At 45.6% G+C, this 22,305-nt stretch overlaps 2 protein-coding genes and 1 long non-coding RNA gene across 4 annotated transcripts; 1 reads left to right on the top strand and 2 right to left on the bottom strand.

Moving 5' to 3' along the window:
- The first annotated feature begins 697 nt into the window (after positions 1 to 697).
- On the top strand, positions 698 to 4,708 carry LOC135280101 (uncharacterized). 2 transcript variants are annotated; one of them, XR_010347170.1, is made up of 3 exons: positions 698 to 831; positions 1,108 to 1,195; positions 2,646 to 4,708. It is a non-coding gene; the product is annotated as an uncharacterized LOC135280101 (long non-coding RNA). The 2 variants fall into 2 exon arrangements; XR_010347169.1 differs by having other exon boundaries at positions 2,643 to 4,708.
- LOC135280100 (ovomucoid-like) lies at positions 4,011 to 6,335 on the bottom strand. Its single transcript, XM_064387848.1, has 4 exons — positions 6,022 to 6,335; positions 5,175 to 5,197; positions 4,627 to 4,751; positions 4,011 to 4,194 (listed from the first exon to the last, which is right to left on the bottom strand). The coding sequence occupies exons 1-4, from the start codon at positions 6,074 to 6,076 to the stop codon at positions 4,149 to 4,151; spliced, it is 249 nt and encodes an 82-aa protein (XP_064243918.1). The 5' UTR covers positions 6,077 to 6,335; the 3' UTR covers positions 4,011 to 4,148.
- Positions 6,336 to 7,823: 1,488 nt separating this feature from the next.
- LOC135279875 (ovomucoid-like) lies at positions 7,824 to 21,373 on the bottom strand. Its single transcript, XM_064387423.1, has 9 exons — positions 21,142 to 21,373; positions 13,061 to 13,185; positions 12,079 to 12,098; positions 11,165 to 11,301; positions 10,600 to 10,657; positions 10,198 to 10,334; positions 9,600 to 9,660; positions 8,498 to 8,607; positions 7,824 to 8,001 (listed from the first exon to the last, which is right to left on the bottom strand). The coding sequence occupies exons 2-9, from the start codon at positions 13,113 to 13,115 to the stop codon at positions 7,956 to 7,958; spliced, it is 624 nt and encodes a 207-aa protein (XP_064243493.1). The 5' UTR covers positions 13,116 to 13,185; positions 21,142 to 21,373; the 3' UTR covers positions 7,824 to 7,955.
- Between the last annotated feature and the right edge of the window lie 932 nt (positions 21,374 to 22,305).

Raw genomic sequence — 22,305 nt, 5'->3', positions numbered from 1 at the left:
ACTTGCACCACCAGTGGAGGTGCTGCTTGCCAGCCCCGTGGCTGGGGGGGCTCCAGGAGCAGAGCTGTCTCCTCTTCAGCCCTGCCACCCAAACTCCCCCAAACCCACCTCCAGATCTGAGATCTCCATTAGCAGAACTGTGCTGCTTCTCCTGCTGTGTTTCCTGCCAGGCTGAAGCCAGCAGGAGGTGTTGTGCCTGGCAGGTGTCTGCCAGGGAGCGGCATCACTCTCATGTCGGGCCAACACCTGCCCTTTCATTAGTTAGATCCTCTGGGAGATCTGCTCTGCCTCACGTGCTGCCCCTGAGGGGCTTGGTGGCCATCCAAAAAGCTCTTCTGCTCCAGCAGCCCCTGCCACTCCCCAGGGCAGCAGGGAGAAAAAGAGAAAAAAGGAAAGAGCCTTGCTACAGGGGCTGGGAGAAGGGATGGGAGACAAAGGGCAGTGTCCAGGGCAGGGCAGGAGAGCTGCTGGGACAGGTGTGACAGGGATTGCACAAGGAGCTCCATTAGCAGGCAACAGAGGGAATGGGACAGCAGTAATCACAGGAAAGCAGGTGGACTAAAAGCAGGCATTAGGAGCAGTGAAAAACAGCAGGACTCACAACTGTGAGCCTTGGGAAATGTCATACACCTGTTGCAAATGGGAAGGGCAAAGTGAGCCCACCTGCCCAAAGCCCTGGGGTGTGTGTGGTGGTGCCAGGCTGTTCTCAGTGGTGCCCAGTGACAGGACAAGGAGCAGTGCCCATGAGCTAAAACACAAGTTCCAACTTAACACTAGGAGAACATTCCATCCATTGAGAGCTGCAGAGCACTGGAACAGCTGCCCAGGGAGGTCGTGGAGTCTCCTTGTCTGGAGTCATCCCAAACCCACTTGGCCATGCTCCTGTGTCATCTGCTCCAGGTGTCCCTGCCTTGCCAGGGGGTTTGGAGTGGATGATCTCCAGAGATCATTTCCAACCCAAACTATCCTGTGATTCTGAGCTTCAGAAATATCATGATGGAGAGGGCTCAGTAAAGTGACTTTGGGATTATTTTAATATTTCTACAGATACAAGATCCATACAAAAGCTTAAATAAAACTCTTAAAAAATGCTTCCTTCTATTTCAGACTCCTAGAGGGCAAACATTCAGGAAGGTTATGGCCACATGAATGGGATAAATGTTGGCCATCATTTGATGGATCCTCTTGTATTAAGGTAAATTTCCAACAACTCTGGGTTTCTAATCCAGCAGTATTTTTTTCCCACAGCAGTGATAATTTCCTGCAAAGCTTTTCCTCTGGTCTTGAGACTTCCTACCTCAAGTAAGTCCATAGCCTACCACAGCCTAAAAAATTCTTCAGTGATGGTGCTCCCTTCTTTGGTTTGAAACTTGTAGTATTCTTCATCTAGCTACAAAGAGCAACAACGGGTTTGGTGGGGGTTTTTTCGTGGGTTGTTTTTTTTTTGGTTTTTTTTTTTTTTTTTTTTTTTTTTGTTGTTGTTTTTTTTTTTTAACTATTATTCTTGAATACGAGGGTGGATGTGTGCACGCAGGACATGTTGTCATGCCAGCAGCGGTATCCCTGTCCTCGCTGCGGTGTGTGCTGCCCCGGGATAAGCGAGGACAGAGGGGATCCGGGCAGGGCAGGGCAGGGAGCGGCTCCCTGGGATGGGGAACAACCGCAGGAGATCCCGGCCGAGCTGCTGTTCCTAGACCTCTGCACACGGGGGCAGAGCTGGATCTTCTATGAGAACAGAAATTCAATTTACAGCCGGCAAAGCCCCTGCTCTAAGCCGCACTCACCCATTATTTCTCCTTGTAGTTCGGCTATCTGATTGCTGCCTGAATATCTCCAGTCTTTTAAGCATAGATGATATCACAGGCAAGGGTGTCTGGAATAAATTGACTGTCTGGAAGCTGTATGCTAACAGCATAAGGCTGAGGATCCCAATCCCTCAGTGAATCTCAGCTCTGCCTCGCTGCAATTGCTCTGACACAACCAGCCTCCCAAAACACCCACAATTAATTCACTTTTCAAACATAATTTTATTTTTCTCCACATCAAGTAAGAATGGAGTAATAAACCATTTCTCCTGAATGCAGCCACAGAGAGAAACTGCATTAACAGAAAGGTCCAGACTGGCCTGAGGTATATTTTGGCCGGCAACAAGTTGAACAATGCACAAAAATAGAAGGAACAATATAAAATAAAGCAGAACAAAATAAGTACATGCAATGTGTTAATCAGGTTGTGGGGTAATTGAATGGCATTTCCTGAATCCAAAACATCAGATAATGACATAAAGTGCTGAGGTACTGCTCAAAGAATTGTACCATAAAATACCTTGGCAGGCAGACAATGTTTCCTGCCTTGAATTTCCTGGAGGGAGAGTTAGATTAGTAATGGTGAGAGGATTTGTGCTGTTGTGGCAGGATTTTATTGAGAAGCAATAAAAAAAATTATTTCCAACGAGGTGCTCATAAAGGAGAATGCTCTTCCTCTCCATCCTAAGGAGCATCCAGGATGAGCTGCTGGGGCGGGAGGCCGGGGGCTCTGCTGGGGTCCTGCTCTGCCCGTGGTCACTCCTGAGCAATCACAGAGGATTTATCATTTCTACTCACAGAAATTGCCTTAATTGCCTGCTGGATTTTCCTGTTTAGCAGACATGGCCCTGCAAGAGGCCCTCTGAGCATCATGGGGACCTCCAGCACAATCGGGAGCTCTGCTTGTCTCCAAGGCATTGTGGCTCCTGAGGACCATCCTCATCCTCCCTGCTGCTGCCCGAGGAAAAAAATAACTGCTGCAGCTGGTGCTCTCCTACCCTGACTCCCACGCTCAGCAGAGAGGGAGAAGGTGACTGAATGTGCCCCACACCCCCAGCACTACCTCAATTTATCCTGGTCCCCAGAAATCGTGTCTGATGCTGAAAAGCCTCCCTGCACACAGACCTCCCCCTCCCAGGAGGGACACTCCAGCCCCAGGAAGGGACTCGGCACTAAATGGTTGCAGAGAGCCATGTCTTTTGGAAATAAATTGTCTCCTTTTAGAGAGCTGCTCTCTGCAGTCTCTGGGAAGTGACACATTGTCACTTAAGATCATTAACTATTTGACTGTGAGACTGCTGCCTCTGCAGCACGCGGCACTGGCAGCGCCTGGCTGTTAATGAATAATAAATTAACACCATGACTCTGAGCCCTTCCTTTCATCAGCCCAGGGTTCCAGAGGCCGGAGGATCTCAAAGGATCCTCTACAAGCGGCAGTCAAGGTAATTACCTTCGACCAGCAGCTCGGTGATGGGTGAGGAGCCCACAGGGGCTCAGTGGTTGCCAGCATCCCTGGACATCAGCTCTGTGAGCACCGGCTGCCCACGGGTTTTCTGCAATGCCCCTCAGCAATGAACCAACGTGGGCAGCCCAGAGGAAACACCCTGGGACATTGCAAAAGGCCTTCTCTCAGCTAGAGCTGGGTTTTCAATCCTGCTCGTGACCCTCCTCACATATTCCCTTGCAGGTGTAAGGAATTGGGGATAACTCTGGAAACTGAAACAGGGATGAGCAGCTCGTTGTGCCAGCAAGACCCCTTCTGTGTGGCAGAACAGTGCCAGAACACCCCAATTACAAGTCTTGGGACTGTCTCTAATTATGTTAATGTTTAGTTTTGCCCGGGGCATCTTGGTGCTACAAAGAGTGAGGCTGGGTGAGGCTGCAGGAATTTGACAGCAGCAGCTGGGGAGGGAGGCAGCTCCTCCCAGCCAGGCAGAGAGCGTCTGCCAGACCCCCAAGAGCAGCAAATGGACAGGAGCACCAGGATGCATCTCCAGCCTGGGTTTTCTTTTGGAAAGCCAGGTGAAGGCAGATGCCCACAAAAGCTGCCCATTGTCTTACAGTTTGGATATTTTTGTAGATCAGAACGCCATTCTCCTTCTCCCCTGAAATTTGCCCATTAATTCCCACACCCAGGGTTGTTGCAGTGGTATAATCATGCAACATGTTAGGCAAAGCCAGAATGAGACCAAAGGACAACATAAATGCTGGGTCTTTTTTTTTATTATCAGAGGTTTCAGGGTTAATAAGAGGTTTTCAAGGGTCAGGTGTTTAGGAAGTCATCTGCCATGGGGAACATTGTCAGGGAGGGATGCTTTTTCTCAGCTGAATCCTGTCACGAACTTAACAGGCATTAAGAGACCTCAAGGCAAGATTTCCACGGCTTCTCCTGCAGAGAAAGAAATCAGAGTAAGAAATCATAGAACATCTGGGCTTTTACTGTTGGTCTGTCCTTCTGCGTCACAGAGGACTGTACTCTATTCCACATATTTATTTTTATTATTGACATATAAACACAAGAAAAGTTCTTAATTTAAAACACTAAATAGTCTGTAGGAAACAGACTTTGTTTGCTGAGAGAAAGCTTTTTTGCAAATCACTTAAGAGGAAAATGGAGAACACTACGTTGCCTCTTTATATCTGAAAGAAAGGAGTTCCTAGCAAAATCTCCAAAAGAAAAAAAAAAATACCCTTGCTGGTGAGACAACAAACAAACCAAATAAAAGAACTTTACTTTTCCACCAGCGTCCAAGACTGATTAGCCAGTTTAAGCTAAGTTAATTCACCACTTAGAAGGTGAAGAGATTTATTCCATACGTACAGGAACGCATTGCAGAACGTGCATTTGTTGGGGTAGGTGACACCATCAGACCCACAGTGGGGGACGTACTCCATGGTACACATATTCCTGAAGGTCCTCTGGTTCTTGCAGTAGGTGGATGCAGCCTGTATCCACAAAAAAAAAGAGCTCTCAACTAAAGCTGGGTGAGAAAGGTGACATTGGGAGGCCCCACACACCCCTTGAGTGCCCCTTGCTGCCCAGGAGCAGATGCTGAGGAAAAGCCAAGGACAGGGCAGGATTGCAGTGGAGTGCTGCCTGCAGCCATGCAGAGCCTGGGTAACCACTGCAAATGATGCTGCAGTAACTCTGACAACAACCTGGACATGAACTGAATACTGCCCTACTTGTTGAAACTACCACCAGATGAAAATGGCAATTTCACCCGATAATATCTGTGGCAAATATTGCTCAGGCAGCTGGGCGTCTCAGGATTTTGAAAGGCTCCATCATGATGTGATTAGTAAAGATTTATACAGAAACTGTTTTAAGGAAAGAAAGGATGGAGAATAGAAAAATCTGTCCCTTACCTGCAGCGCATCAGTAGCTGGAACTAAAAAAAAAAGAAGAACAAATGAAATATGTTACAAATGCAATTCATGGATTCTGTTAAAATCTAAGAATGCATGCCCTGAATACATATCTTCCAACTCCCTGTGTGCTAGCAAATTATTCTTAGACAAAAGGAATTTCAGGCAAAATGTTGTGCCATACTGTATGTTGATTCTGTAGTATTTTTTTAATGAGGGTTACTGTCAAAATGGAAAATTCTGTGTAAAATAAAAGAAGAGAAAGGCATTTTCTATGGTTCAAAGGACAGAACAGGATATGAACTCAAAGAGAAGCAAATTATTGAGGTAAACAGGGAGATAAAGCGGCAAGTACACAGAGGCAGCATCTTATATGCATTGCCAGTATTATTTTAAAATAAGAACAGTATTTAGTGAGAGGTGAATTTATAAAGCTTCTACAGCAGCTCAGGCTCTCAAACTACACCTCAGTTCAGGATGACTACAAGAAATGTTCACTTCCATTCAGTAAAATTATTTGTGTTTCTGCAACATTTCAGAGGTTAAATACTGGTTGTCTGAGTCTCCGGGTTGCACCACGTACATGTCACTTCTTTCATTATGCATAAACTAGCACTGAGAGTAGAGCTGTTCCCACAGTTGTTCTTACCCACTCAGTTCTGTTGCTAAAATATTACCCCATAAGTGATAGTCTCTGATGTCAAGTCTTTTCAACACTATCTTTCTAGGAGTAAATAAGTCCTTGCAGAATGGAGCTCTTTCCAGTCTGAGGATGTTTTTTTGTGGTTTTGAAGACAGCCCAGTGCTTACTCCAAGGCAGAGAGCAGGAGGCAGTGGAGCCACTCACCTGAGATGCAGAAAAGGGCCAGAGAGAGCAGAAGCAGCACTCCTGTGATCTTCATGGTGGCTGGATGAGCTGTGAGCAGCAGAGCTTGGCTTTTGCTCAGGAAACACAACCTGGATTCTGTCCTCAGGTGGCAACCACGCTTATATGTGTGCCTGCACCACTGGGGGGGCGTGTGTGTTTGTGCATGTTCATATTTGCCTTATCCACCCTTATCCTGGAGCAACACTTCCAGCCTTTTGTCTCAGTGGTAATATCAGTAGAGGTAAGCTGTGCTGCAAGCCAAGAATGGTGTTTCTTCATCAACGGGAGTCACGAGGAGTTTAGATGTGTGAGATACACCCTCTGAGTCCTTATTTTAAGAGAAATATGTGACAGTTTCCTTCTGAAGGACCATAGAAAATTCCTGCGGGCAAAAGAGCCACTGTACAAACTGCTGTCAGATTTTCTCTGTGTTCACCTATCACTGCTTATTTTTGTGCAGTGCTTTTTCATGAGAAAAACATTGAATGAAATGCTTCCGTAGCAGAAAGGCTCTCCTTTTATTTTTGTGCTTCACCCAAGTAAAACATCACAAAGTTACAGTGAAAGCAGGAAAACAAGGAACCAGGAAGGCAAGCAAGAGGACATCCCAGACACTGAAAGGAGTCCTGGGAAATGAGAAGGGATGGAGAAACTTTTATGGGACTACGCAAAAAAAAATTTACAATTGTTATTTCCCCTAAAAGCCATTAGCTCTGCAGTAATAGACTTTTAGTATGATGATGACAGAATGATTTGAGACCCTAGCATGGATCCTAGAAAAGCTGAACCCAATCTGGAAATCACTGCTTCATCCATCTGCCCATCTCTACATAAATCCTTTGGTTTATCACCAAAGCATTGCTTTTTGTGACAACCTCCATCAAGGAGAACAAGCACCCCTCTCCCTTTAATTCCCAGAAGAAATGCATGTGGGAGACATTACATTTTAGAAGGGATAAGCCCAATTTATTTATGTCTCTCTTGTGTGGATCCAAAAAAAACCCAAACAAAAACAAACCAAAAACCAAAACCCAATTCAATACTCAAACAGAAGACAAAAGCAAAATAAATTTCATGCACAATACACCAATGACAGGTCACACTCTCAGAAACAGAAGGATACTTTGTCCTTGGATTTTGAAACACTGCTGAAATACTCCTTGGGCTGGCAAGGAACATTGTGTAATTGAAGAGTGAGAGAAGACAAGTAGGCAGGAGTAGGCACCACACCTAGGAAGGCATTAATCTCAAAACACTTGAAGGGTGTTAAAGGACGACTCCAAGATGAGAAAAACCTGGTAATAACTCAGTTGGAGGACTCAGACAAATAGACAGAGACAATGCACCTGTCTGAGCAATATGGGCTTTGCCAAGAGAGTGCCCTTGAGAGAGCAGCACTTCAGGTGGGGACAGAGCCAGGGATCAGCTCTGGGCAGTGACACCAAGGTGTGGCTGGGTTTTGCTGGCCAGGAAAATGCACCAGGAGCACCTTTGGAGAGACCCTCCTGTGTCACCACTTCAGCCCTGGCCAGTGTCAAACATTGAAAGGTCTGAGCACTAATGCAGGGACATAATTGTCATTCATGTGCAAAGACACACAGCTCTGGGTTTGGAGCATCTGTATTTAATTTTCTGCCTTTCAGGAGAGGGAGGGGAGCAAGATTATGTTCTGGTTCTACCCCAGAGCTTTGAGCACGTAACCTATTCTGCCCACTATAATCATCCAACAAATCAAGACAATGTTTCATGAGACAACACATGAAAGAAGACAGGGAAATGTTGCTGATTTAGTTTATTGAGAAAGAAAATCAGGAGTGAGCTGAGTTCCCCAGAGGGTGACATGAACTGAGGTGAGATCTTTATCTGGGATTTTCCAGTGGGGATCCTGTGGTGAATTCCCTTGGCACTGATACTCAGCATTTTCCAAAATGGCTTAAAGTGATAGTCCCATTGCTGTCCCTGAAAGCAAGGAGAGGAAAGGATGAATTAAACACAGAGTCCTGCCTGCTATGATCTGTCTTTTGATGGCTCCTAGAGATGGTGTCAGATGGGATCCTACCCCAGAGCCAAGGCACTTGCAGACTCATAATCCCATTTGCTATTTGATTATTAAGACATGAGTGAAACAATTTGACTCATTCTTAAGACTGAAAATATCTGTGGGGAAACTGTAGTGGAATTCCAAAAGGAAAGGAATTTCATTTCCTTTGCAACATGCAAGAAAAATTCCATTTAGGTTAAATGCTCTTCAAGCCATTCACACTAACAAAGCAGCCGTAGCTTTTTTTATGCTCTAATGAAAAAAAATAAACGAATGCTTGACACGGTGGCTGGCATTCCCTCCTGCCCCAAATCCCTAATCAACAGTATCCAGCAAACAAAAAAGGAGAAACTGTGCAAACTTGTGCCCACAGGAGGCAACTGATAATAGAAACATCACTGATATTTTACATACACGACTGCGTTGCAGAAGACACACTTATTGTTGTATGTTGTGTTGTCAGAGCCACAGAGAGGCATGTAGTCAAGTGTGCAGACAGGTTTGGGGTAGTCACTGCAGTCAACCTGTAAAAAATAAATAAAAATAAAAGAGTCTGACGTGGAGGAGTCAGTAGCACAAGGGTTTGAACCCTGAGCTAGAGCTGCAGCGCTAGAGATACCAATCTTACCAAAAGTAATTAACTTCCTTGCACATCTGATATAAACTGAGGTGTCAGTTTCTCCCATGCCAGGAGAATTTAATAATATAAAAATAGATCATAATTTCCTGTTTGAAGAGATGTATATCATAACCTGGCCATGGCATTTCCAAGCAGCAGCAGTTCACTCGGTGCAGGTGCTCTGTGTTCCCAAGCTGGCCAGGAAATTAAATGGAAAAACACTGGAGTCTGGAGAAATGGAGTGCTGATCCTCTGTAAAGGTCCGCTATCCCTTCTGGAGTCTTAAAACTGGAAGATCAGCACATAGCTGGATACTGCAAGAGTGGGATTCTGTTTCCTGGAGCATTGGGTGCTACACTTGCTGAGGAACGCTGTAGGGCTAAAAATGTGTCTGGGTCAGGAAGAGGCTGAGGAATTTCATGGAGGAGAAATCTCTCAAGGCTTTGTGACTGCACAGAAATCTCAGAGAGCTGAGGCCCTCCACCTGAAAACAGCTGGAGTTTGGAAGGGTAGAAGTCACTTTTCTCTACATTCTGCACTCTCACTGTCCTACACAATGCTCACAGCCCCTGCCAGCAGCAGTTGCCAGGGGCTAGATGGACCATTGGGCTGACCCCAAAATCCATTCTCTGTTCTTATTCACAGTTCTGCCCTGATGGATTCGTTCTACTACTCTTTACTCATCCCTTCCTGAGCAGTCACCTGCTCCTTTCCTGGCATTCACACAAATAACATTTATTACGTGCAGAGAAAGCAAAATCTCTCCCCTTCTGCAGCACAGCAGCTGTTTCACTTCTGCAGGACACTGCTGGTCTGAGGGCTGCTGCAGACACTGGCAATGCTTCCCCTGAGAGCAGCAGGACCAAAACCCAGCCCCTGACCACCCAATTCACTTACTGTGACAATTTCCTTCTTACATGCACCATCAGCCTTCTTGCCAATACTGGCTCCAGCCTCCCTGGGAAGGGAAGAGACCTGTGTTAGGGAGCTCTACAAGCAACCTGTTCTGCTGAACCCATCACCCAGAAATGCTGAGCAGCCTCAGGCACAACGTATGGGATACAGGAGGCACCCAGCTGAGGTCCATGTGGCTCCAGGGAGCAGCTCAGGTGGTGTCACTGCCTGCCAGAGCTGGTTTATAGCAGGATGTGAGGGACAGGGGACAGGATGGATGAGGAGACAGGCTGTGTGACACTGTCAATGCCCCCTGGGTGAGTTGTTGCCCTCTGCAAGGCAGCATCTGCCACGCAGACCCTTTTAACTGAGTTAAGAGAAGCATCCTGTCCTGTGTGAGATCCCCAGCCAGCCCTCTACTTCTCTGTCTAGACCCAAGGCACAGCTTTCCTTCTAAAGACAGAGGAAAACAAGGTTTAGTCAGGAAGACAAGGGAAGGGTCAAAGTCCAAGCAGCTCACAGAAAAGGCCTTGGTAGAAGTCCTGCTATCCAAAAGAGCAGTCCAGGAGCAGCAGCCCAGGTCCCCGTGCTCAGTACTCACAGGCTCCTGGCGCAGAGCAGGCACTCGTTGTTGTAGGTGACCCAGTCAGTCCCGCAGACGGGGTTGAGGTCTTTGTGGCACAGCAGCGCCACTTTGCCATCCTCAGAGGTTGAGTTGGGGTACTTGCTGCAATCCACCTGGTGAGGGAACAAACGAAGCCCTGCTGAAGGCCTTGCTTGCAGCACACAAGTGGATCTGGTGAGTGTGTCTGCCTGGCCATGCACCAGAGCAGGAGAAAAGCTTTTCTGTCCGTCACCATGATGACAGTTCGCTTGGAGGGGACCAGTGCAAGACTCTGGCAGCTCATCTGTATTGTTGTTTAGGGTTTGAATTATTTCAATAAGCACCTTTGGCCACTCAGAAGCAGGACACACCCCTTGTTTTGCCCTTGGTTTAACTTACAGGGGCAACTTCCTTGCACTCTCCATCGTGGTCTTTGCTGACATTGGTTCCATATTCTCTGCAGAGGGAAAGACAAATGTTAGGAAGTTCAGCAGAAATGTCTTGCTACATCATAGGTGCAGAATTACTACAAAGGACAACCGACTCTTTCTCAGTCAGGCTTCTTTTATATATGTATTTGAAAAGGTAGAGCTACCCTCCCTCATCAGCTGAGTAGCTGGCAGGGATGTAAAACCCAGGGAAGCTTTAGGACCATTTTGGGCAGCTCTGAGCAGAGAATCTCTATCCTTTTGCCGTGATGAGATGTGCTCTCAGAGCCATCACCTGGCCACTCCTTGAGACAGAGAAGAAAAAACCTGAATAAATTACAGAAACAAAAGACAGACACAGTGACTAAAGCTCTGCCTGAGCGCTGTGCCGTGATGGCCAAGCTCGTTTCAAAGGAATTGACACAGGTGACGTGTGACAGAGCACTGATGGGTGAGCTGTGGTGCTGCCAGGAGCTCTGAGCTGTGCTGCCTGGGGTCCCCACGCTGTCCCCACGCTGTCCCCACGCAGAACATACACGTTGTAGGCACAGAGCAGGCACTCGTTGCCGTAGGTGACGCCGTCGGAGCCGCAGATGGGGCTGACGGCCTCGCTGCAGACCAGCACCTCCTTGCCCTCCTCGTTTGTGGTGTTGGGATATGTGCTGCAGTCCACCTGCCAGAGGAATCACAGCAACAGGCTGAGAGGACCTGGGACGTTCACAACTCTCATTGTGTGTGGGACACTGAGCTGGTACAACCAGTCCTCACTGCCGCAGCACAAACTTCTGCTGTGGGTCCTTCAGGACAATTCTTCCTCCAGAGATGTCCCCACAGAGAAGAAGAAGAAGAGGAGGAGGGAAGAGCTATAACCATGCAGCCCCTTGGATGGGATAAACCAGTGCTGCTCTCTCATGCTCACTTGACATTATTTTATAAAGGCTCTCCATTGGTCCCTAGTTCTGCAATTCTTGTGGCCCCTCTACTGCACTTCTGGTTTTACTTTTTCATTCTTAATACAATGATCATGGTTTTTTTCAGAAGACCAAGACTAATGATCTGTGAGGAAGTTGGATCAGCTCAGAGTATTTTAGTCTTTCAGTACGTTGCTCTCAGGTAGGTTCTGATACCAGTCTATTGCTTCAGTTTAGAACCAGTTATATATTTCCAGCTTAAAGCTTAGACCAGTCTAAAGTTGCTGAAAAATTAATTAATCCAAAAACATTTTATCATTACCACTAAAACATTATTAACCTACAGCATGGATGTAACAGCCAAGGACAGCATAATTTAATGTTTTACACTGTAGAATCTGATTACAGTGACCCAAGTGTGACACTTAGGTGAAAAACAGCTGAGCACCCACAGGCTGGAGGTTTTTCCCATTCCTTTGGTTATTGCTTTATTAGACCACATACTTGAGAAAGGTGACAGAAAGAAATCTTCCACTTACCTCAATCCCAAAGGCAGTATCTGGAAAAGAAAAGAGAAGCAGAAAGTATGAACAAAAACCAATATGATAAGACCTCAATTAAAGCTGGAAATATGGGTATAAAATTCCTGTGTGCAGGACCAAGATGAAAGATTTTCACTGGTTGTTTTTTGAACTATATAAACTATGTATGATTTTTTTCTCTATGTTGATAAGCATAATAGCATTGCTTATTGCTGGCTATGAGGAAACAGCTTTTTGAATAGCTTTGTTCTTTTTTTGTTCTGAGACATGTAGATTTATTAATTGAAAACAGAAGAGCTTTTCCTTCCTTATCTTTTTACATATCCGTTTTGACCCTAAAGCACTGCTGTTGTGTATCTGAAAATACACCTGAATCAACAGAGACAAATGCAAATAGTCACCTACAGGATAAGCAAATATATACAGCATCTGTTGACAGAAATATGCATTTGAAAGAAAGCGAGTGTGAAAAAAATATCTTTGGCTTTGTAATTTCATCAGTTGTGAATATGCAGTGAGAACATCAGAGTCTGGCTTGTTTTCATCTCTTGCTGTTCCATTAGCAGAAAGAGCATTGCAGGAAATTTGCCAGGGTCTTGCAGAGAACTTGCTTATGCCATTACAATATTTTCCTTACTAGTTACTGGGGGTCTGACCCCCTTCTCATGGCCTTATTTCAAGTATTCATCCATTTTGCTGTAATTGTACAAGTCTAAGCAGTGTAATGGTGTGAGAACATCAGTGTACAAAGTGAAACAGCACGAGTTGCCAGCACAGAACTCCACTTGCTGTTACTTATATGTATGACAATCCATCAGCTACAGCAGCGAGCCACGGAGGACTGTCCTGAAACACAATCCTGCAACCTGCACGGTGCCAAGAGGCAGCAGAGCCCTCTGAAGGAGATTTTCTGTCTTTGAATCCTCTGCCTTATCCTTCTGAAGACAGCCAGGACTCAGACACCTGGAGAGTGACTCACCTGGGACGCAGCAAAGAGCGAAGGAGAGCAGCACCAAAAGCCCTGCCGTGGTCATGGTGGAGGTGTCTGCAGTCTGCAGGCTGCCTGCTCCCACTCTGCTCACGAGATGGTCCCTCCAGGGCTGGCTGCAAATATATACAAATGCAATGTCTAAACTGTTCAACTGTAACATAAAACAAGCTGCAGAATCTGTCACCAGCACAATGAGGCCGGTAATATTTATGGAGGTCTTGACTTTTCTGCGTCTGCTAGGCAATTGATTTTGGCTGGACACCTGGTTAATAGATCAAGACAAGTCCTGAGTGGTCAAAAGAAAACAAACAGCCTCTTGGACAAAAGAAACCTCTTTGGGATTCTAGTGGAAGTGTAAGGAGCACAAGATACTGAGGGGAGTAAAGAGCAGGCCACACTGATTTGTCTCTTGCAGAGCAACATCTCCCATCAGGGAGCAGCTTAGGCAGGATGCAGCACCTCCCTGCCTGCAGACCAGGCTGAGTCTCTGCTTTCCTTTCTGGTTTTGGGTGGGTTTTTCTCCCCAGATTCCCAGATAATCACTTCTAGGTGCAAACACAGGTCAGGTGTGGCTTTGCCATCAGCAGCACCAGTTAAGTTTTGTCAGGCATGTCTGGCAGGACTGTGTCCAACCTGTGAATCCAAAGGCATTCAGCACCAGTCTGAGTAAAGCTAAAGGCTTCATGACAGTTTCACTGCCTGGGTATAGAAAAGCTCAGTAGAAGACTTGAAAGCAGGTTAAAAATCTGTCAAATGCCACTAAAAATGTCACTTGAACCTTAGCAACAGGGAGCACTTATTTACAGACCCAGTCCCAGTTAAATACATGGATTCAGAGTGTTCTGCCAAGCCATCTGAAGAACAAAAGGCACTGAAGATTTGGAACCTATTTACATTGCACCAGCTACACCTGAAAGTACAGTTGGTCCTTTCCTCTTGCAGATATTTTAGAAAATGATACTTAAAATATAGAATCTGTCCCCATTTCCCTGTCTGTCTCACACCACCAGCCTTTGTGTCATCTCCAAATTGCTCCTGCCTCAGAGCAAGTCTGCACTTCTGCTGTTTTAGTAGCTGTAATTTTGCAGGAGTGGGTTCTGCCTGCAACCTGTTCCTCATCCCTTTCACAGGTTCAAAATGACAATGGAACTTGGGGTTTTTTGGGGTGTCCTTGGAGCTAAGCATTGTGCTCGGGGTAGTCTTCAGAACTATGGGAGGTGCAGAGCAAAAGGTGCTTTACAGGTGCTGCCTTTAACAAACCAGGTACCACCCATAAGACAAAGGAAATTCACCTGAAATCATTGAAATTCACCCCAAGCAAATACGGTGTTGTCTGATTCACCACAGTAGTCTAAAGGGTATATTATATATATATATGGAGATAGATATATATACACTATATGGAGATATATATACATATGGATATATATATATATATATATATCTCCATATATATATGGATATATTGGATAGTGCATGGAATCACCTCTCCTGGCACACCCAGAAGGCCACAGCATGGCTGTGTGGATATGCAGGTCACATTTTCACATCTAAAAGATGAGATTCTTCACAGGGAGAAGCATTGAAATAATTATGCTGCTGTGATTGTTTCTATAAATTACAGGGAGCATGCATGAATATTTCAGACAGATTTGGCACATCTTCAGGATATATTGCCCTGATGTGTCTTGTGAACAGCATCTCTGGAAGCCAAACACTTTTCCCTGAGCATGTGCAGGAGTTACTGCAGCTGCTCCCTACGTGTCACAGTTGCTGCTTTTACCTGGGCAGGCTCTGCAGAGTTGGAGGGGGCTACATCATTCTGGGTTAAATATGGAATTTGCCACTGCCTCCTCCAGTCAAGACCTATCCTCACCAGCCATCACAGCCCCAGCCCTGGACAGTGCTGTCCTTTGGGCAAGATCAACCTCTCCTGATGAGTGGAGAGCATTTCCTGCCAAAGTCTGGCACAAGTTACACCACAGAAAAAATTTCCACTTCAACTCCCGGGTTCAGTGCCAGGTCTGGCACTGGCCCAAGCAACTCAGGTTTTCTCTGACCACCACAATGCCTGTTGGATGTCCAGCAGATCCTTTCTCTCTCTCTCTCTCACCTACAGACACTTCAGGGAGACTCAATAATTAAATGGTGACTGGGGAACATCTGAACCCCTCAGGTAACCCCTAGGCAAGCCACAAAAGTGACACCCAGAAGTCCCCAGCTGTCAGGCACTTGCACAGCCTGCAGCCATTCAGCATCCACAGCCTCCCCACCCAGGGCTACAGCTCCAGATTATCCTGCCTCTGATAACAGTGTGGAAAAATCCCACAGCTGGCTAAGCTCATGCTGCAGGACAGGTCACTCAGGCCTTAGCTAGTCCTGGAAAAACAGTTAGAAAGAGGATTTGGTCTGCAATCCTGCCACTGATCTGCTGTAATCCACTTCATTATGGTCTTCTAATCCTCAAAGTCAGATGCAGCATATGGCTAATGGCCATTTGGCTAAAGGAAAATCCTCTGTGTGCAGCAGCCAGCACGAGGGCAGAGATCCTACAAGAGGGCTGGAGATGGATTTTGGACAAGAGCATGAAGTGGTGGGACAAGGGGGAATGGAAGGGCTTTAAGCAGAAAGAGGGTAGGTTTAGATTAAGTATTAGGGAGAAATTCCTTAGTGTGAGGCCCTGGCACAGGGTGCCCAGGGAAGCTGTGGCTGCCCCATCCCTGGAAGTGTCCAAGGCCAGGTTGGGCAGGGATTGGAGAAGCCTGGGACAGTGGAAGATGTCCCTGCCTATGGCAGGATATGGACATTAAACAACATCCTCTCTGACTTACTCATGTTCTTGTTTTACATTTCCCATTACATTTTTTTTCAGTATTGATTTCATATTCTCTGGAAGAATCAAACTTGAGGTTGAAGAATTTTCTTAGCAGATATGCAGCTCCTCAGCATAAATAACACATTGATAAATAAATGGCAAATCATTTAATACATCATTTAATTTCTAAGCACTCCTGGGGTTTGTCACATTATTTAATTAACAAATAACTGCTGCAAAAGTGGGAAATACCGATTAGTTGCAGCTCTTTCATGAAAATGCCTCTAATCACTCCAAAATGCCTGCTAAACACAATTCAGGCTACAGTTTTCATCTCTGGCTTTCTTTTGGCCACAGTGTGGCCAATAACTGTTTGCACTGAGCCACACGCCTGGAGAAACCAGCACAGCACAAAAATGGAAGCTCTGCCTCTTACCCAGTGCTTGGAGGCCTCATTTGAACTGAGCAATAAAGCAAACAAAGTCACTGATATGATTAAAAACATCTCGCTATCAAAACACATCCATGTGTTTATGAACTTATTAAATAGAACTTGATCCAGGTAATGCCAGTGGATGTTTTCCTGAACTAATAAGACCATGTGCAGAACTTTGTACCCTGCAGGTGAAGGCTGACATGGTTTCACATTACTTATGCAATGAACTGAATGAATTTGGCCCCACTACAAGGGCAGATGTTGACACATGGGACCGAGTCCAGCAGAGGCAGGCAGGCTGCCCAGGGACAGGGGCACAGGGCATTCCAGGAAAGCTGAAGGAGCTGGGCTTCTTCATCCTGGAGAATAGATGACTGCTGGGATCACACTGCTGTCTGCAGCTCCCTGATGGGGTTAGAGATAAGGCAGAGCCAAAGTCTTCTCTAAGCTGTATGGCAAAGGGATTAAATTCTGAATGAATGTGAGGAATTATTCCTTGTCATGAGGATGATCAAGCACAGAAAGCAGAGAGGCCATGCACGTCCTTCCTCAGCACTGTTGAGGACCCAACTGAAAAAGAAAGGCCTGGGGCACCCTGACCTGCCTTTGACTTTGGCCTTGCTTTGATCAGGGTTTGAGCCAGAGACCTCTGGAGAGCTCTTACAACTTGAATTATTCTATTTATGTTGTACTTATATAATTCTGTCTCCTATAAATAGCTGTTATTAATAAAAAAATGTAATATTTCTCTGTGTCCCAGGAGAGTCTTCTCAGAGTTTTCCAGCAGCCTTTACTAAAGAGTCACAGGTAAGTTCCACAAAGAGCTCCCAGAATGTTTTTACAGTGGATGACCAGCAACATGTACAGCAGAGTGGATTAAAATCATTGTTAAAATAAAACCTCACACTAAACCATCCAAATTTCAAGACATTATTAGCTCTCAATGATTTCAAAGCCTCCTCACTTCTGCATGAGCCCAGCACTTTGCCACCACAACCCTTCTCCAGAAGAGCATCAGCATTTGAATCTCAAGAAAAGTTATCTGTGCCACAGAAAATCACGTGCCAAAATGTCATCCACCTCCCTGCTGTGCTGCCCCTGGACCAGACGAGTGTCTCAGCAGCAGCTCTGAGGACACATCTCCATCCCTCTCCTCCCCAGCTCGTGCTGTGCTCCAGCTCTGAGAAGTTTCTGGATGACAAGGATGTCAGGTCAGGGCTCCATTGCAGAAGGCAGGAGTAACTCATGGGGAAGCAGATAATGCTACAATGAACATCAGAAAAAGGAGGCAGCAACCCACACAATTTGGCTGGACACTGACCCAGGTTATTGCTCTTTGAAGTGAACGTACTGCAGGGGAGGTGGGCTGGAGCAAACACAGAGGTGTTAACCTGCAGCTGATCAGGGGAACAGGAAATCATTGGTTTAATCAGTTTCCCTGACACTTCAGTGATCTCAGCTCTGCATCACTGAGCACTCGTCTCATCTTTGCCACAGCCCAAGCAGGAACAATGAGGAGGTGGCTGCAGGGAAGTGGCAGCTGACCTGGGGTTGACACCATTCATGGCTGCCTGGCAGGACAGAGTCAATGAGGCAACTTCCCTGCTAGGGCTGGGAAAGTCTCCTTCAGGAGAAAATCTTCCCAAGGTAGAAAAACAAATAATAAAATTCAATAGATTCTTATCTGCAATGAGACATTATTTATAGCTCAATGCACAGTTAAAATAGAACGAATAAGCATGTTCAGCTATGAAAGCAAATTGCTTTGAGGTTATATAAACCAGGGGAATAGTTGAACACATTTCCAAGCTACCAGTCATGTAGCAGCACTCACATCACCAGAATAGCACACAGCAGGGGGACTGTGGCTGTGTCCCTCAGATTTCAGGCAGCTCTGTGACCCAGGAGTGTCACTGCCCACAGAGGCAGAAGTAAGATATTTTAACTGGCTGGCAGGCAGGGCTGGGAAAAGTGATCTAGTGTGGTTGGGATGAGCACTTGCTGCACACTGAGCAGCAAAGTGAAGGCCTCAAGGAAGATGGTTTGATCCCTGGACAGCTGCATTGCAGGGTTTGTTTACAGAGGGATAACCACCCCGGATGTGACTGCAGCACAAAATCTGTGGCCAGGCTGGCTGGGGAGCCAGGTTATTGTCTCACTCGAAGCACAGGGATCATCTCTTCACAGTGAGCTGCCAAGTCTCATTAATTTATCATGGGGACATGCCTCCAGTGCTCACTCCCCTCAGTTCTGTTTTGTAAGATTGACAGATATGTCTATAGATCACAAAGTGTTCTTGACAAGAGGGTAATTAACCTTCAATGTTTACATCTCCTTCCTCTTGGTAAGTAACACACAATCTGGGGATTTGGGCAGGCATGGCTGTAAATGAGTTAAGTTTTCTTTCATGCTCTTAATCAGAGCCCAGAAGGGGTGACTTTCCTAAGCTCTACATGGAGCAGTAGGTAACCAAGGGAGAATTTCCCTGGGTAAATGGGCAAAGCCTTGGACTCAGGGCTTTTGGACCAGCACCCTGTCTGCAAACATCCATAAATCTGCAAACATCCATAAATCCATAATTGAACCCTTTGGGTCCAGATCTGGGATTTGCTTCATGCAAGATCAGAACAGGGTGAGCTGAGGCTCTGCCCAGCTTGGGGAAACCAGCGGGGAAGAAGTTTATACACATAGTTTAGACAGTGACATGTAGCAGAGGAATTGCTGTAAAGAGAGGGCTAAGTTAGATAAACATTTCAAGGGTATGTCCCCCTGCACAGATCCCATGTGGGAGGAAGCATCCAGGAGGGCCTCTGTTACCTGCAGGCATCACTCTGCCCCAAGAAAAATCAGGGGATCACATCCCCATGCAAACCTTTTTTCCCGTGTGGAACCACAGGATGGGGTGATGCAGAACAGAAGCAAGCAGAGCACCAAACAAAAACATGCCCCCATGTCTCACCTCACCAGCCAACAAACCAGCAAAAATGCATATGAGGATCAATGTTTGGAAAAGACAAGTGAAGGTCCTTGCTTCCCTGTGTGGGAATAAAAGCAGGAACCCCTGGGATATGGGATAAATGAGGGTTTGGTTTTTAAGAATGATTTTGTAAACAAAGCAGCAATAAGAGAGAGAGGCAATAGGTTAAGAATGAAAATCCACTGCTCTTCCTGGTGGGAACAGCAGGGAGGAGAGGGTGAGAGGCAGGATATATCATGGTGCTACAGCTTCAACACTTGGCTGGGAGAGGCTGAACTGGACGGAAAGCATTTCTATAGCTGAAGAACTATTAGCATCATAACCACTGAACACATCTTCATTATTAACATCAAAAGAAAGGGCAACAATTTCATTTATTCAGCAGAGCTGAGCTTTAATGAGACCACTGGCTGATTCTTTGCATCTGGACATGGGTGAAGCACAGTTGGTGCTGACAGAAAGGCACAGGATGCCAAATTACAGGATTTTACCATTTTACAGTAAAACTGAGGTAGACAGCAGGAATTCTACCCTCTCTGAACTATTGCAGTGGGAAAGTAACCCAAAATAACCAGGTATTTACTTAGTAAGTTATATATGCCTGACAACTGCTATATTATACATGATCATAGGGCCCCTACATCCCCTGGTTTGGGCACTGCCCCATTTGCAATCTGACAAAACATTCTTATCTCAGGAGAACTGAATGCACTGATCTCTGCAAAGGCTTTGTGTGCCTCCTTTTCTGGTCTTGAAACGTGTTATTCTGCACTTTCCTGCTGCTGTCAGTGGAGGTTGTTTGTGAATGCTTCTATAGCAAAGAAATATTTCTCCTACTTGTCTCATATTTTGCATCATTTTGCACTCCTTCCCTTCCTACTTTGGAATGCAGCCTGTGGAGAACAGCAATATTAGAAAGCTCGTGTTAAATCGCTGCCAAATAAAATGTCAACAGAAGGTATCTGCATCACTGACATCCAATCCTGCTCTGCCTGCTCAGCACCCGGCTGACACCGCTTGGGATGCTGCCACCAAGAGCAATGGGAGCTCAGGCTGCCTCTTCCTTTGCCTTCCTCTTAGTCACTGGGAGGACTGCTGCTCCCAAAGCTCTGAGTGTCCCACATTCTCTGAGGAAGAGAAATTCTGCCATTAGAGACTCAGTCTGACCGTTTTCCCAAAGGGACACGAGTGCTGGGAATGGACATAAAGCTCCCAAATGATGCAAGGGATGGGGAGTTCATCTGAGTTAACCACCAACAATGAAGTGGTTTTGCTGTCTCTGACTATTATAAACCTATCAGTCAACAAACCTCTGCCATCTGAATGTGCTGCATCATTTGAATTTCCACCCCAGATACTTTCTTCAGCTATTTTTTTTTTTCCCTCTGCTAAATCTTCGTGATTTACCCCCAAGCACAAACAGCAAGTGGAGATGGAGAAAAGGAGGATAAATTGGAAAAGCACAGGGAGAGGCCAGGGGCTAGGGAACTGTCAGTCACAAAACATGTTCTTTCCATCGGAATGACACTTTATAGGCACAGATCCCACATTCAGTGGTGTAAGTGGAACCATCTGTGCCACAGATCTGCTCCAGCTCTTGGTCAGGGGGCCCTGACTGGCCATCCTCAGCAATGGCCCTGGGGCACAGGCTGCAGCCCAGCTTTAAAGGCAATGCAAGAAAGACCTCAAAGCAATACATCCAAATATTCCTCGTCCTTTCAGGGGGCTTGAACAAAAATAATGTTTTACTTCTATGCATGAAAAACAGGCAAGAAGCAGCACACTGTATGAACACTCATTCCTTGCAGTTTTGTGTTATGTTTAAAATCATGGGGCCTCACCTCAGCTGGTGAAAATCTGGAAACCCCTCCTGGGCTGTGTGGATGTCTGCCAGCTGGAGACAGGCTCCTTCCACTGCTGCTCTCTGCTTTTTGCCTCCCTACTCGTTGATCCGCGGAGAGCATGCAACCAGAGCCCAGGGCATGGCAAAGAATCAAATAAAACTGTATCAAACATTAAATTACAGCAAGAGAATGAACATGCCTGAGTGCGAACATATTGATGGATGAAATGGGTGCATAACAGGGTTATATATTTCTTTAAACACAGAGGTCCAAGGAAATTTTTTAAGTTCCCAAACTATTTTCTTTGCCAACTGTCAGTTAAATAGGATGGTGCAATTGATACAATGAGTTTGAATAATTATTTCTGGATTTTTTTTTTTTTTGAGGAACATATGGTTATAAAAATGCTTTAAAAATAATTTAAATATTCTTCTGAAATGAATATTTAAAAATCAGTGGGATGAGCCTTGTCACTCTCCAGCATCCCTCAAGAGAGTGACAGAGTGTCTAAGCCCATCCACATGCCTCACTAACAAATGCAGCACATGAAAAAATAGCTAAACCAAGGCAAATTATCAGCAGACATAATTTTGAAAGGCAGAGATTTTTAGATAACAGGTTTGAAGGAAGTTTAGGTACAGCCACGATCAAGGAAAAGTTGTGGGGCTTTTTTTTCAAGTTGCAGATGTGTGAGTGCTGATAAAGATGAAAAAAATTCCAAGCTAAATGTGAAAGGACTAAGTATTGTTTTCTACATTCCACTTATCAATCAAAATTTAAATTATTCGCTTCATTCTTCCCCCTCTTTGAGTTACAAGAAAAATGACTGTAGACTCAGAAAACATTGATAACACTATAAAGATAAGTCAGACAAACACGGAAAGAGAGAGGACATTTATATTTTAAAACTCGGCCTCTGCGATATGTTCTGGTACATTTACAGGTCACAGATCCTGAGGCTGGATCGTCACCAGTGTGAAACACGTCAAAGTTGGTCCAGCCTTGGCAGCTCCATCCCCCTCCCAGAGCCAGGGCTGCCAGGCAGCGTCTGGAGTGGCACCAGCTGCATTTCAGCACTGCATTTCAGATGCCTCGTGCTGCAGCCTTAGCAGGCTCTGCAAAGTAATTTTTTCCTTCACTTTATCCTTGACTGAGGATATA

This window comes from Passer domesticus, chromosome 13, assembly GCF_036417665.1.
Source record: "Passer domesticus isolate bPasDom1 chromosome 13, bPasDom1.hap1, whole genome shotgun sequence".
Lineage (NCBI taxonomy): Eukaryota > Metazoa > Chordata > Aves > Passeriformes > Passeridae > Passer > Passer domesticus.
This window is presented reverse-complemented; position numbering and strand designations above follow the sequence as displayed.